At 46.0% G+C, this 16,729-nt stretch overlaps 1 protein-coding gene across 1 annotated transcript; it reads right to left on the reverse strand.

Annotated features, from left to right (window-relative positions):
- Positions 1–14,609: 14,609 nt before the first annotated feature.
- Positions 14,610–16,273, reverse strand: LOC306759126 (uncharacterized protein). Its single transcript, XM_079244645.1, has 3 exons — positions 16,197–16,273; positions 15,434–15,622; positions 14,610–15,362 (listed from the first exon to the last, which is right to left on the reverse strand). The coding sequence occupies exons 2-3, from the start codon at positions 15,612–15,614 to the stop codon at positions 15,145–15,147; spliced, it is 399 nt and encodes a 132-aa protein (XP_079100771.1). The 5' UTR covers positions 15,615–15,622; positions 16,197–16,273; the 3' UTR covers positions 14,610–15,144.
- Between the last annotated feature and the right edge of the window lie 456 nt (positions 16,274–16,729).

Consider the following 16,729-nt stretch of genomic DNA (forward strand, 5'->3'; position numbering starts at 1 on the left):
GCTGGTTGTTAACAGTGTATCTGATGGTCTCGGCTGGTTATTAATCAGTGTATCTAATGGACTCGGCTGGTTGATAACCAGTGTATCTGATGGACTCGGCTGGTTGATAACCAGTGTATCTGATGAACTTGGCTGGTTGTTAACCAGTGTATCTGATGGACTCGGCTGGTTGTTAATCAGTCTATCTGATGGACTCGGCTGGTTATGAAATAGTAGATCTGATGGACTCGGCTGGTTGATAACCAGTGTATCTGATGGTCTCGGCTGATTGTTAACCAGTGTATCTGATGGACTCGGCTGGTTGTTAACCAGTGTATCTGATGGACTCGGCTGGTTATTAATCAGTGTATCTGATGGTCTCGGCTGATTGTTAACCAGTGTATCCTATGAACTCGGCTGGTTGTTAACCAGTGTATCTGATGGACTCGGCTGGTTGATAACCAGTGTATCTGATGGACTCGGCTGGTTGTTAACCAGTGTATTTGATGGTCTCGGCTGGTTGTTAACCAGTGTATCTGTTGGACTCGGCTGGTTGATAACCAGTGTATCTGATGGACTCGGCTGGTTGTTAACCAGTGTATCTGATGGACTCGGCTGGTTGTTAACCAGTGAATCTGATGGTCTCGGCTGGTTGTTAATCAGTGTATCTGATTGACTCGGCTGGTTGTTGACCAGTGTATCTGATGGACTCGGCTGGTTATTAATCAGTGTATCTAATGGACTCGGCTGGTTGATAACCAGTGTATCTGATGGTCTCGGCTGGTTGTTAACCAGTGTATCTGATGGTCTCTTCTGGTTGTTAATCAGTGTATCTAATGGACTCGGCTGGTTGATAACCAGTGTATCTGATGGACTCGGCTGGTTGATGACCAGTGTATCTGATGGACTCGGCTGGTTATTAATCAGTGTATCTAATGGACTCGGCTGGTTGATAACCAGTGTATCTGATGGTCTCGGCTGGTTGTTAACCAGTGTACCTGATGGTCTCGGCTGATTGTTAACCAGTGTATCCAATTAACTCGGCTGGTTGTTAACCAGTGTATCCGATGGACTCGGCTGGTTGATAACCAGTGTATCCGATGGACTCAGCTGGTTCTTAACCAGTGTATCTGATGGACTCGGCTTGTTGATAACCAGTGTATCTGATGGACTCGGCTGGTTGATAACCAGTGTATCTGATGGACTCGGCTGGTTGTTAACCAGTGTATCTGATGGACTCGGCTGGTTGTTAAATAGTAGATCTGATGGACTCGGCTGGTTGATAACCAGTGTATCTGATGGTCTTGGCTGATTGTTAATCAGTGTATCTGATGGACTCGGATGGTTGTTAACCAGTGTATCTGATGGACTCGGATGGTTGTTAACCAGTGTATCTGATGGACTCGGCTGGTCTTTAACCAGTGTATCTGATGGACTCGGCTGGTCGTTAACCAGTGTTTCTGATGGACTCGGCTGGTCGTTAACCAGTGTATCTGATGGACTCGGTTGGTTGTTAACCAGTGTATCTGATGGACTCGGCTGGTTGATAACCAGTGTATCTGATGGACTCGGCTGGTAATTAATCAGTGTATCCGATGGGCTCGGCTGATTGTTAACCAGTGTATCTGATGGACTCGGCTGGTTGTTAACCAGTGTATCTGATGGACTCGGCTGGTTTTTAATCAGTGTATCTGATGGACTCGGATGGTTGTTAACCAGTGTATCTGATGGACTCGGCTGGTTGTTAATCAGTCTATCTGATGGACTCGGCTGGTTATTAAATAGTAGATCTGATGGACTCGGCTGGTTGATAACCAGTGTATCTGATGGTCTTGGCTGATTGTTAACCAGTGTATCTGATGGACTCGGCTGGTTGTTAACCAGTGTATCTGATGGACTCGGCTGGTTGTTAACCAGTGTATCTGATGGACTTGGCTGGTTGTTAACCAGTGTATCTGGTGAACTCGGCTGGTTGTTAACCAGTGTATCTGATGGACTCGGCTGGTTGTTAATCAGTGTATCTGATGGTCTCGGCTGGTTATTAATCAGTGTATCGGATGGACTCGGCTGGTTGATAACCAGTGAATCTGATGGACTCGGCTGGTTATTAATCAGTGTATCCAATGGGCTCGGCTGATTGTTAACCAGTGTATCTGATGGACTCGGCTGGTTGTTAACCAGTGTATCTGATGGACTCGGCTGGTTGTTAACCAGTGTATCTGATGGACTCGGCTGGTTTTTAATCAGTGTATCTGATGGACTCGGATGGTTGTTAACCAGTGTATCTGATGGACTCGGCTGGTTTTTAATCAGTGTATCTGATGGACTCGGATGGTTGTTAACCAGTGTATCTGATGGACTCGGCTGGTTGTTAATCAGTCTATCTGATGGACTCGGCTGGTTATTAAATAGTAGATCTGATGGACTCGGCTGGTTGATAACCAGTGTATCTGATGGTCTTGGCTGATTGTTAACCAGTGTATCTGATGGACTCGGCTGGTTGTTAACCAGTGTATCTGATGGACTCGGCTGGTTGTTAACCAGTGTATCTGATGGACTTGGCTGGTTGTTAACCAGTGTATCTGGTGAACTCGGCTGGTTGTTAACCAGTGTATCTGATGGACTCGGCTGGTTGTTAATCAGTGTATCTGATGGTCTCGGCTGGTTATTAATCAGTGTATCGGATGGACTCGGCTGGTTGATAACCAGTGAATCTGATGGACTCGGCTGGTTATTAATCAGTGTATCCGATGGGCTCGGCTGATTGTTAACCAGTGTATCTGATGGACTCGGCTGGTTGTTAACCAGTGTATCTGATGGACTCGGCTGGTTGTTAACCAGTGTATCTGATGGACTCGGCTGGTTTTTAATCAGTGTATCTGATGGACTCGGATGGATGTTAACCAGTGTATCTGATGGACTCGGATGGTTGTTAACCAGTGTATCTGATGGACTCGGCTGGTCTTTAACCAGTGTATCTGATGGACTCGGCTGGTCGTTAACCAGTGTTTCTGATGGACTCGGCTGGTCGTTAACCAGTGTATCTGATGGACTCGGTTGGTCGTTAACCAGTGTATCTGATGGACTCGGCTGGTTGCTAATCAGTGTATCTGATGGACTCGGCTGGTTGATAACCAGTGGATCTGATGGTCTCGGCTGGTTGTTAACCAGTGTATCTGATGGACTTGGCTGGTTGTTAACCAGTGTATCTGGTGAACTCGGCTGGTTGTTAACCAGTGTATCTGATGGACTCGGCTGGTTGTTAATCAGTGTATCTGATGGTCTCGGCTGGTTATTAATCAGTGTATCGGATGGACTCGGCTGGTTGATAACCAGTGTATCTGATGGACTCGGCTGGTTATTAATCAGTGTATCCGATGGGCTCGGCTGATTGTTAACCAGTGTATCTGATGGACTCGGCTGGTTGTTAACCAGTGTATCTGATGGACTCGGCTGGTTGTTAACCAGTGTATCTGATGGACTCGGCTGGTTTTTAATCAGTGTATCTGATGGACTCGGATGGTTGTTAACCAGTGTATCTGATGGACTCGGATGGTTGTTAACCAGTGTATCTGATGGACTCGGCTGGTCTTTAACCAGTGTATCTGATGGACTCGGCTGGTCGTTAACCAGTGTTTCTGATGGACTCGGCTGGTCGTTAACCAGTGTATCTGATGGGCTCGGTTGGTTGTTAACCAGTGTATCTGATGGACTCGGCTGGTTGCTAATCAGTGTATCTGATGGACTCGGCTGGTTGATAACCAGTGTATCTGATGGTCTCGGCTGGTTGTTAACCAGTGTATCTGATGGACTCGGCTGGTTGTTAACCAGTGTATCTGATGGACTCGGCTGGTTGATAACCAGTGTATCTGATTAACTCGGCTGGTTGTTAACCAGTGTAACTGATGGTCTCGGCTGGTTGTTAACCAGTGTATCTGATGGACTCGGCTGGTTGTTAACCAGTGTATCTGATGGACTCGGCTGGTTGTTAACCAGTGTATCTGATGGACTCGGCTGGTTGTTAATCAGTGTATCTGATGGTCTCGGCTGATTGTTAACCAGTGTATCTGATGGTCTCGCTGGTTCTTAACCAGTGTATCTGATGGTCTCGGCTGGTTGTTAATCAGTGTATCTGATGGACTCGGCTGGTTATTAAATAGTGTATTTGATGAACTCGGCTGGTTGATAACCAGTGTATCTGATGGACTCGGCTGGTTGTTAACCAGTGTATCTGATGGACTCGGCTGGTTGTTAATCAGTGTATCTGATGGTCTCGGCTGATTGTTAACCAGTGTATCTGATGGACTCGGCTGGTAGTTAACCAGTGTATCTGATGGACTCGGCTGGTCTTTAACCAGTGTATCTGATGGACTCGGCTGGTTGTTAATCAGTGTATCTGATGGTCTCGGCTGATTGTTAACCAGTGTATCTGATGGTCTCGCTGGTTCTTAACCAGTGTATCTGATGGTCTCGGCTGGTTGTTAATCAGTGTATCTGATGGACTCGGCTGGTTATTAAATAGTGTATTTGATGAACTCGGCTGGTTGATAACCAGTGTATCTGATGGACTCGGCTGGTTGTTAACCAGTGTATCTGATGGACTCGGCTGGTTGTTAATCAGTGTATCTGATGGTCTCGGCTGATTGTTAACCAGTGTATCTGATGGACTCGGCTGGTAGTTAACCAGTGTATCTGATGGACTCGGCTGGTCTTTAACCAGTGTATCTGATGGACTCGGCTGGTTGTTAACCAGTGTATCTGATGGATTCGGCTGGTTGATAACCAGTGTATCTGATGGACTCGGCTGGTTGTTAACCAGTGTATCTGATGGACTCGGCTGGTTGTTAACCAGTGTATCTGATGGTCTCGGCTGGTTGTTAATCAGTGCATCTGATTGACTCGGCTGGTTGTTAACCAGTGTATCTGATGGACTCGGCTGGTTATTAATCAGTGTATCGGATGGACTCGGCTGGTTGATAACCAGTGTATCTGATGGACTCGGCTGGTTGATAACCAGTGTATCTGATGGTCTCGGCTGGTTATTAAACAGTGTATCTGATGGACTCGGATGGTTGTTAACCAGTGTATCTGATGGACTCGGCTGGTCTTTAACCAGTGTATCTGATGGACTCGGCTGGTTGTTAATCAGTGTATCTGATGGTCTCGGCTGATTGTTAACCAGTGTATCTGATGAACTCGGCTGGTTGTTAACCAGTGTATCTGATGGACTCGGCTGGTTGTTAACCAGTGTATCTGATGGACTCGGCTGGTTGATAACCAGTGTATCTGATGGACTCGGCTGGTTGTTAACCAGTGTATCTGATGGACTCGGCTGGTTGTTAATCAGTGTATCTGATGGTCTCGGCTGATTGTTAACCAGTGTATCTGATGGTCTCGCTGGTTCTTAACCAGTGTATCTGATGGTCTCGGCTGGTTGTTAATCAGTGTATCTGATGGACTCGGCTGGTTATTAAATAGTGTATTTGATGGACTCGGCTGGTCGTTAACCAGTGTATCTGATGGATTCGGCTGGTTGATAACCAGTGTATCTGATGGACTCGGCTGGTTGTTAACCAGTGTATCTGATGGACTCGGCTGGTTGTTAACCAGTGTATCTGATGGTCTCGGCTGGTTGTTAATCAGTGCATCTGATTGACTCGGCTGGTTGTTAACCAGTGTATCTGATGGACTCGGCTGCTTATTAATCAGTGTATCTAATGGACTCGGCTGGTTGATAACCAGTGTATCTGAATGTCTCGGCTGGTTGTTAACCAGTGTAACTGATGGACTCGGCTGGTTGTTAATCATTGTATCTGATGGTCTCGGCTAGTTGAGAACCAGTCTATCTGAGGGTCTCGGCTGGTTGTTAACCAGTGTATCTGATGGACTCGGCTGGTTGTTAATCAGTGTATCTGATGGTCTCGGCTGATTGTTAACCAGTGTATCTGATGAACTCGGCTGGTTGATAACCAGTGTATCTAATGGACTCGGCTGGTTGATAACCAGTGTATCTGATGGTCTCGGCTGGTTGTTAACAGTGTATCTGATGGTCTCGGCTGGTTATTAATCAGTGTATCTAATGGACTCGGCTGGTTGATAACCAGTGTATCTGATGGACTCGGCTGGTTGATAACCAGTGTATCTGATGAACTTGGCTGGTTGTTAACCAGTGTATCTGATGGACTCGGCTGGTTGTTAATCAGTCTATCTGATGGACTCGGCTGGTTATGAAATAGTAGATCTGATGGACTCGGCTGGTTGATAACCAGTGTATCTGATGGTCTCGGCTGATTGTTAACCAGTGTATCTGATGGACTCGGCTGGTTGTTAACCAGTGTATCTGATGGACTCGGCTGGTTATTAATCAGTGTATCTGATGGTCTCGGCTGATTGTTAACCAGTGTATCCTATGAACTCGGCTGGTTGTTAACCAGTGTATCTGATGGACTCGGCTGGTTGATAACCAGTGTATCTGATGGACTCGGCTGGTTGTTAACCAGTGTATCTGATGGTCTCGGCTGGTTGTTAACCAGTGTATCTGTTGGACTCGGCTGGTTGATAACCAGTGTATCTGATGGACTCGGCTGGTTATTAATCAGTGTATCTAATGGACTCGGCTGGTTGATAACCAGTGTATCTGATGGACTCGGCTGGTCTTTAACCAGTGTATCTGATGGTCTCGGCTGGTTATTAATCAGTGTATCGGATGGACTCGGCTGGTTGATAACCAGTGTATCTGATGGACTCGGCTGGTTATTAATCAGTGTATCCGATGGGCCTGGCTGATTGTTAACCAGTGTATCTGATGGACTCGGCTGGTTGTTAACCAGTGTATCTGATGGACTCGGCTGGTTGTTAACCAGTGTATCTGATGGACTCGGCTGGTTTTTAATCAGTGTATCTGATGGACTCGGATGGTTGTTAACCAGTGTATCTGATGGACTCGGATGGTTGTTAACCAGTGTATCTGATGGACTCGGCTGGTCTTTAACCAGTGTATCTGATGGACTCGGCTGGTCGTTAACCAGTGTTTCTGATGGACTCGGCTGGTCGTTAACCAGTGTATCTGATGGGCTCGGTTGGTTGTTAACCAGTGTATCTGATGGACTCGGCTGGTTGCTAATCAGTGTATCTGATGGACTCGGCTGGTTGATAACCAGTGTATCTGATGGTCTCGGCTGGTTGTTAACCAGTGTATCTGATGGACTCGGCTGGTTGTTAACCAGTGTATCTGATGGACTCGGCTGGTTGATAACCAGTGTATCTGATTAACTCGGCTGGTTGTTAACCAGTGTATCTGATGGACTCGGCTGGTTGTTAACCAGTGTATCTGATGGACTCGGCTGGTTGTTAACCAGTGTATCTGATGGACTCGGCTGGTTGTTAACCAGTGTATCTGATGGACTCGGCTGGTTGTTAACCAGTGTATCTGATGGACTCGGCTGGTTGTTAATCAGTGTATCTGATGGTCTCGGCTGATTGTTAACCAGTGTATCTGATGGTCTCGCTGGTTCTTAACCAGTGTATCTGATGGTCTCGGCTGGTTGTTAATCAGTGTATCTGATGGACTCGGCTGGTTATTAAATAGTGTATTTGATGAACTCGGCTGGTTGATAACCAGTGTATCTGATGGACTCGGCTGGTTGTTAACCAGTGTATCTGATGGACTCGGCTGGTTGTTAATCAGTGTATCTGATGGTCTCGGCTGATTGTTAACCAGTGTATCTGATGGACTCGGCTGGTAGTTAACCAGTGTATCTGATGGACTCGGCTGGTCTTTAACCAGTGTATCTGATGGACTCGGCTGGTTGTTAACCAGTGTATCTGATGGATTCGGCTGGTTGATAACCAGTGTATCTGATGGACTCGGCTGGTTGTTAACCAGTGTATCTGATGGACTCGGCTGGTTGTTAACCAGTGTATCTGATGGTCTCGGCTGGTTGTTAATCAGTGCATCTGATTGACTCGGCTGGTTGTTAACCAGTGTATCTGATGGACTCGGCTGGTTATTAATCAGTGTATCGGATGGACTCGGCTGGTTGATAACCAGTGTATCTGATGGACTCGGCTGGTTGATAACCAGTGTATCTGATGGTCTCGGCTGGTTATTAAACAGTGTATCTGATGGACTCGGATGGTTGTTAACCAGTGTATCTGATGGACTCGGCTGGTCTTTAACCAGTGTATCTGATGGACTCGGCTGGTTGTTAATCAGTGTATCTGATGGTCTCGGCTGATTGTTAACCAGTGTATCTGATGAACTCGGCTGGTTGTTAACCAGTGTATCTGATGGACTCGGCTGGTTGTTAACCAGTGTATCTGATGGACTCGGCTGGTTGATAACCAGTGTATCTGATGGACTCGGCTGGTTGTTAACCAGTGTATCTGATGGACTCGGCTGGTTGTTAATCAGTGTATCTGATGGTCTCGGCTGATTGTTAACCAGTGTATCTGATGGTCTCGCTGGTTCTTAACCAGTGTATCTGATGGTCTCGGCTGGTTGTTAATCAGTGTATCTGATGGACTCGGCTGGTTATTAAATAGTGTATTTGATGGACTCGGCTGGTCGTTAACCAGTGTATCTGATGGATTCGGCTGGTTGTTAACCAGTGTATCTGATGGACTCGGCTGGTTGTTAACCAGTGTATCTGATGGTCTCGGCTGGTTGTTAATCAGTGCATCTGATTGACTCGGCTGGTTGTTAACCAGTGTATCTGATGGACTCGGCTGCTTATTAATCAGTGTATCTAATGGACTCGGCTGGTTGATAACCAGTGTATCTGAATGTCTCGGCTGGTTGTTAACCAGTGTATCTGATGGACTCGGCTGGTTGTTAATCATTGTATCTGATGGTCTCGGCTAGTTGAGAACCAGTCTATCTGAGGGTCTCGGCTGGTTGTTAACCAGTGTATCTGATGGACTCGGCTGGTTGTTAATCAGTGTATCTGATGGTCTCGGCTGATTGTTAACCAGTGTATCTGATGAACTCGGCTGGTTGATAACCAGTGTATCTAATGGACTCGGCTGGTTGATAACCAGTGTATCTGATGGTCTCGGCTGGTTGTTAACAGTGTATCTGATGGTCTCGGCTGGTTATTAATCAGTGTATCTAATGGACTCGGCTGGTTGATAACCAGTGTATCTGATGGACTCGGCTGGTTGATAACCAGTGTATCTGATGAACTCGGCTGGTTGTTAACCAGTGTATCTGATGGACTCGGCTGGTTGTTAATCAGTCTATCTGATGGACTCGGCTGGTTATGAAATAGTAGATCTGATGGACTCGGCTGGTTGATAACCAGTGTATCTGATTAACTCGGCTGGTTGTTAACCAGTGTATCTGATGGTCTCGGCTGGTTGTTAACCAGTGTATCTGATGGTCTCGGCTGATTGTTAACCAGTGTATCTGATGGACTCGGCTGGTTGTTAACCAGTGTATCTGATGGACTCGGCTGGTTATTAATCAGTCTATCTGATGGTCTCGGCTGATTGTTAACCAGTGTATCCTATGAACTCGGCTGGTTGTTAACCAGTGTATCTGATGGACTCGGCTGGTTGATAACCAGTGTATCTGATGGACTCGGCTGGTTGTTAACCAGTGTATCTGATGGTCTCGGCTGGTTGTTAACCAGTGTATCTGTTGGACTCGGCTGGTTGATAACCAGTGTATCTGATGGACTCGGCTGGTTATTAATCAGTGTATCTGATGGACTCGGCTGGTTGATAACCAGTGTATCTGATGGACTCGGCTGGTCTTTAACCAGTGTATCTGATGGTCTCGGCTGGTTATTAATCAGTGTATCGGATGGACTCGGCTGGTTGATAACCAGTGTATCTGATGGACTCGGCTGGTTGTTAATCAGTGTATCCGATGGGCTCGGCTGATTGTTAACCAGTGTATCCGATGGACTCGGCTGGTTGTTAACCAGTGTATCTGATGGACTCGGCTGGTTGTTAACCAGTGTATCTGATGGACTCGGATGGTTGTTAATCAGTGTATCTGATGGACTCGGATGGTTGTTAACCAGTGTATCTGATGGACTCGGCTGGTCTTTAACCAGTGTATCCGATGGACTCGGCTGGTCGTTAACCAGTGTTTCTGATGGACTCGGCTGGTCGTTAACCAGTGTATCTGATGGACTCGGTTGGTCGTTAACCAGTGTATCTGATGGACTCGGCTGGTTGCTAATCAGTGTATCTGATGGACTCGGCTGGTTGATAACCAGTGTATCTGATGGTCTCGGCTGGTTGTTAACCAGTGTATCTGATGGACTCGGCTGGTTGTTAACCAGTGTATCTGATGGACTCGGCTGGTTGATAACCAGTGTATCTGATTAACTCGGCTGGTTGTTAACCAGTGTAACTGATGGTCTCGGCTGGTTGTTAACCAGTGTATCTGATGGACTCGGCTGGTTGTTAACCAGTGTATCTGATGGACTCGGCTGGTTGTTAACCAGTGTATCTGATGGACTCGGCTGGTTGTTAATCAGTGTATCTGATGGTCTCGGCTGATTGTTAACCAGTGTATCTGATGGTCTCGCTGGTTCTTAACCAGTGTATCTGATGGTCTCGGCTGGTTGTTAATCAGTGTATCTGATGGACTCGGCTGGTTATTAAATAGTGTATTTGATGAACTCGGCTGGTTGATAACCAGTGTATCTGATGGACTCGGCTGGTTGTTAACCAGTGTATCTGATGGACTCGGCTGGTTGTTAATCATTGTATCTGATGGTCTCGGCTAGTTGAGAACCAGTGTATCTGATGGTCTCGGCTGGTTGTTAACCAGTGTATCTGATGGACTCGGCTGGTTGTTAATCAGTGTATCTGATGGTCTCGGCTGATTGTTAACCAGTGTATCTGATGAACTCGGCTGGTTGATAACCAGTGTATCTAATGGACTCGGCTGGTTGTTAACCAGTGTATCTGATGGTCTCGGCTGGTTATTAATCAGTGAATCTAATGGACTCGGCTGGTTGATAACCAGTGTATCTGATGGACTCGGCTGGTTGATAACCAGTGTATCTGATGAACTTGGCTGGTTGTTAACCAGTGTATCTGATGGACTCGGCTGGTTGATAACCAGTGTATCTGATGGTCTCGGCTGGTTATTAATCAGTGAATCTAATGGACTCGGCTGGTTGATAACCAGTGTATCTGATGGACTCGGCTGGTTGATAACCAGTGTGTCTGATGGTCTCGGCTGATTGTTAACCAGTGTATCTGATGGACTCGGCTGGTTGTTAACCAGTGTATCTGATGGACTCGGCTGGTTGTTAATCAGTGTATCTGATGGTCTCGGCTGATTGTTAACCAGTGTATCCTATGAACTCGGCTGGTTGTTAACCAGTGTATCCGATGGACTCGGCTGGTTGATAACCAGTGTATCCGATGGACTCGGCTGGTTGATAACCAGTGTATCTGATGGTCTCGGCTGTTTGTTAACCAGTGTACCTGATGGTCTCGGCTGATTGTTAACCAGTGTATCCGATGAACTCGGATGGTTGTTAACCAGTGTATCCGATGAACTCGGATGGTTGTTAACCAGTGTATCCGATGAACTCGGATGGTTGTTAACCAGTGTATCCGATGGACTCGGATGGTTGTTAACCAGTGTATCCGATGGACTCGGCTGGTCGTTAACCAGTGTATCCGATGGACTCGGCTGGTCGTTAACCAGTGTATCCGATGGGCTCGGCTGGTCGTTAACCAGTGTATCCGATGGGCTCGGCTGGTCGTTAACCAGTGTATCCGATGGGCTCGGCTGGTCGTTAACCAGTGTATCCGATGGGCTCGGCTGGTCGTTAACCAGTGTATCCGATGGGCTCGGCTGGTCGTTAACCAGTGTATCCGATGGGCTCGGCTGGTCGTTAACCAGTGTATCCGATGGGCTCGGCTGGTCGTTAACCAGTGTATCCGATGGGCTCGGCTGGTCGTTAACCAGTGTATCCGATGGGCTCGGCTGGTCGTTAACCAGTGTATCCGATGGACTCGGCTGGTCGTTAACCAGTGTATCCGATGGACTCGGCTGGTCGTTAACCAGTGTATCCGATGGACTCGGCTGGTCGATAACCAGTGTATCCGATGGACTCGGCTGGTCGATAACCAGTGTATCCGATGGACTCGGCTGGTCGATAACCAGTGTATCCGATGGACTCGGCTGGTTGTTAACCAGTGTATCCGATGGACTCGGCTGGTTGTTAACCAGTGTATCTGATGGACTCGGCTGGTTGTTAACCAGTGTATCTGATGGACTCGGCTGGTTGTTAACCAGTGTATCTGATGGACTCGGCTGGTTGTTAACCAGTGTATCTGATGGACTCGGCTGGTTGTTAAGCAGTGTATCTGATGGACTCGGCTGGTTTTTAACCAGTGTATTTGATGGTCTCGGCTGGTTGATAACCAGTGTATCTGATGGACTCGGCTGTTTGATAACCAGTGTATCTGATGGTCTCGGCTGGTTGTTAACCAGTGTATCTGATGGTCTCGGCTGGTTATTAACCAGTGTATCTGATGGACTCGGCTGGTTATTAACCAGTGTATCTAATGGACTCGGCTGGTTGATAACCAGTGTATCTGATGGTCTCGGCTGGTTATTAATCAGTGTATCTAATGGACTCGGCTGGTTGATAACCAGTGTATCTGATGTACTCGGCTGGTTGTTAATCAGTGTATCTGATGGTCTCGGCTGGTTGATAACCAGTGTATCTGATGGTCTCGGCTGGTTGTTAACCAGTGTATCTGATGGACTCGGCTGGTTATTAATCAGTGTATCTAATGGACTCGGCTGGTTTTTAATCACTGTATCTGATGGACTCGGCTGGGTATTGTTTGGGTTTTATTTATCTGTGAGAGTCAGAGAGTCCGCTGGCGGACCTCGGCTGCTTGTTTTCCATCAGTGTACTGCAGGACAGCTGTAGCTACACATGTTGCTTATTGTCACCAAATATGAATGAGGGATGGATTAAAAGTAAAGCGCTCTGATGCCTTGTAAGGTGCCATATAAATCAAATCATTTATCACGATTATTATGCGATCTTTGCGTTAGCATTCACTTAGCATGCTAGCTTACTAGCCACTATGTCAACAGAGGCTCTTCCAGTATCTTCGGGTTATTTGATAGAAATCGGAACAAATTAAGAACACAATAATCGAATTACACAAAACAGTCACACTTACCGTAATGAAAATGTCGGGAGCAGACTTTCAAAGACATTGGGATCCTAGTAAAACTTAAGCCAGTGCGTCTAACGGCAGATATCCATCCGTCTCCTCCACGTTACATCAGATACAAGACTCCCTTGGTTCTGCTTCCATGTAGGAAACGAGTGAAAAGACGAGCCGTTATCTGTTTTTTTCCCGATCAATCGTGTTCTCGGAGATTGCAGCCGACTACACAGCAAGTTTTTCCCATATTTACTGTGATCCTTCTCTATGGCCTCAAACAATGGCAGCTTTTCCCTTCAGCCACTGCGTGGCCAACATTGTGACATCACGTTGTCAAGCCCCATTGGGGGGGGGGGGGATAAAAGGGAGAGATAAAGAGAAAGAAGCTCAGTGTATCAGGAAATGTCCCTCAGCAGTATAAACCTATAGCAGCATAACTAAGGGATGCTAACCATCCCTAGCTATAGGACTTATCAGAAAGATAAGTCTTCAGCCTAGTCTTAAAGGTGGGGAGGGTGTCTGCTTCCCTAACACTAACTGGGAGCTTATTCCATAAGAGAGGGGCCTGATAACCAAAGGCTCTGCCTCCTGCTCGGCTCTTTGAGACTCTAGGAACCACAAGTAAGCCTGCAGTCTGCGAACGAAGTACTCTGCTTGGTATATAAGGAACAATGAGGTCTTTGATATATAGTGGTGCCTGGTTGTGGAGGGCTTTATATGTAAGGAAAAGGATTTTAAATTCTATCTATCGTTGTTCATCACAGGGCAACACAGAGAGAGAAACAACCAGTCACACTTTCTCATAGAGTAACCAGTTAACCTAATATGCATGTCTTTGTATGGTGGAGGAAAGAATCCATACATACAGAAGGAGAACATGGGGGGTTACTCCACAGAGAAAGACCACTATTAGACCTCCCCCCCAGTTCTGGCTTCCTATTTTATTTTGTAGTTTTGTTCCCTTGTGAATTGTCTGCCATTTTGCTTCCTGTTAATTAGCTCACCTGGTTTTGATTTTATCATTCAGTTTGCCTGTTCCTCGTTACTCCCTCCGTGTATTTATACCCCTCAGTTGCAGTTTTGTTTTGCTAGTTAATTAAGTTAGCATGTCCGTAGTCCCCTGTTTTGTTTCCATCCTATTTGGTTTAGTTTGAGGACCTTGTTCCTGCGTCCTCTCCACCTCTTGCCTTCCTGTCCTGCAATTGGATCCCCACACCTCCACAATCCAATGACAGTGCCATCAAGCAGGACCACATTAAAGCAATAACAGAACCAGGAAGACACCTCAATCTGTAGATCATACATCAGATCAGATGCATAATAATAAACAACATATTGCAAAATAATTGAAGAGTATGTTTAATTGAGTGTTTTGCTGTTTGCCTGTTTCTCAGGGAAAGCTCTGCCTGCAACACAGATAACCTGTCCAAATAGTTTACATTTCTAAACAACACTTACCTGCTGAAAAATGCTAAGCTATGCTAGTTTGTGCACCTGGACAGAAGAAGAGAGCAAACTGCTGTTTTTTCTCTGAACAGGCTCTAGTGCCCCCTGTCTAACTTAGCTGATGAGATTTTATAAACATTTTAAACATTTCTTCTGTGAGCATCCTCAGTCCAGAGTTACACATTAGCACACAGCATCATTCGGCAGCACAGACAGAACAGCCTGAAGATGAAGAGTAGTAGATGAAGATTATATTCCTGTTTGTTACAGTAAGGCTCAATCAGCTCTGTGTCCTGATCATAAATGATAAAATTCCTGCACATTTATTAGAACAAAATTATTATCTTCAGATTAATTTCACACTTACAGAAGAAACCAATGTTGGCTTGATCTACAGAAGGTTTTCTAGCAGGACTTCTGCAGAAAGGAGGACAAATCTTTACTTTCAGTCATTCTCAGCCTTTCAGCAGAGATGGAGGGAGCAGTGAAATATGCCTCTCCAGTTAATTTCTGAATGGACTTCTTGTTGGGAAATTTGCAGAATGAGGATGCCGTTCACCTCAACCCTGCAGCCAGCTTCTCCATGGCAGCCTTGCGCTCCTCTGCTTTCTGCTGTGAGCGCCGCAGGACGTTCCGCAGCTCCTGGAGGTGGTCCAGAGTGCCCACCAACTCGCCTTTCACTGTTTTCATCTGGCTCTCCAGCATCTGTGTGTGGTGGAGGGAGTTTCTTCTGTACCGCCTGCTGGAGCGCACCTTCTCTTCCAGATCCTCAACTGCAGTGAGCAACAAAAGAAGCAATTCGAGGATTGATCAGATTTAAAGCTGAATGTTTGCTGATACTAACCCATGTTCTCTTGGTAGCCCACACCTTCGGACGCTGCTTCTGGCTTCTTGTCCAGCAGGCTTTTGGTTTGCTGCAGCATCTTCTCCATCTTGGCGAGTTCACCAGCCTTAGTGTCGCTGTCTCGACGGATTCTCAGCAGCTGCTGCTCCCTCTGGCTCAGCTCACCGTGATACTTACTCATGTTGGATGCTGAAAGTTTGAACGGAATGAGCTGAAACTCAACACCAGGATGACTCACTAGACAACAGCCAGCAGCTGAACACAAGACAGGAGGATGGTGCCTCTTGGATACATTTCTGCATCTGGCAATATTACAAACCCACAAGCAACAAAGACCTCTCTTTTTCCTGCTCATGAAATACTGGTTTGTTTTGCAGTGCAGTGCATTGCTGCTAGTTTTATTTTATATAGGCCAGAACCACAACACATGCCTTGAGGTCATTTGATCACAGCTTCTCTTTGTACAAACCAGCACAAGTCATGAGACTGGCCTCACAAACAGATTCGTCCTTTTCTCACGCGTCATATATACTGGACAACATAACAACTCTACACACCTGAAAATTAATTATTTTAAATAAAATCAAGCTTCATACAGCACTTGTAATACAGATGAATTTCAAAGAGAGAACAACACAAAAAACATTTCACACTTACACATATACACATGCAACCACACACACACACACACACACACACACACACACACACACACACAGTCCAAACACACACCCTTCAACTGACCCCAAAATAAACAAACTACCTTTAGGATTCTGCCTCTGTCTCTGGCTTGACACTGCTGCAGGGAGACGGTATCCGGGGCTCTGTCGACATCAGGAGCCACTGCAGGAATGACCCCCAGAGACGCAGGAAACGCCCAGACTGGGACGGGCTAGTCACGCTGCTCCAATGTTCTGCTATCTTCCATGGCTTTGTTTTTCCATTGAGATGTTTTTTTTTTTTCTTTTCTTATTTTATCCAATATGCTTAAATAACTTATAATAAAAAACAAACAAACAAAAAAAACTAAAAAAGTGTAAAGCAAAATTGATTTAAATTAAACAACTAAGGAAGGTGTGGCAAATAAATAAATAAATAAATAGATAAACACAATGTTTCAACCTTTAAAGGTCTTCTTCCGGTATAATGGCACATTGAAAACTGGATGTGGATTGGCTGTCACAAGAAGATCCAGGTAGAGATGTGCTCCCTGAGTGGAAAATGAGCTCCTGTGTTCGCTTCTATTTTTATACTCGCCTTTTTCTATATTTATCTTTTTTTTAAGTTTGGTTAGTC

This window comes from Telmatherina bonti (assembly GCF_933228915.1).
Source record: "Telmatherina bonti genome assembly, chromosome: 8".
Lineage (NCBI taxonomy): Eukaryota > Metazoa > Chordata > Actinopteri > Atheriniformes > Telmatherinidae > Telmatherina > Telmatherina bonti.

Coding starts and splice junctions, on each gene's coding strand:
- LOC306759126 (XM_079244645.1), bottom strand. CDS start 15,614: ATGAGTAAGTATCACGGTGAGCTGAGCCAGAGGGAGCAGCAGCTGCTG. Junction 15,363..15,433: donor GGGCTACCAAGAGAACATGG/GTTAGTATCAGC, acceptor TGCTCACTGCAG/TTGAGGATCTGGAAGAGAAG.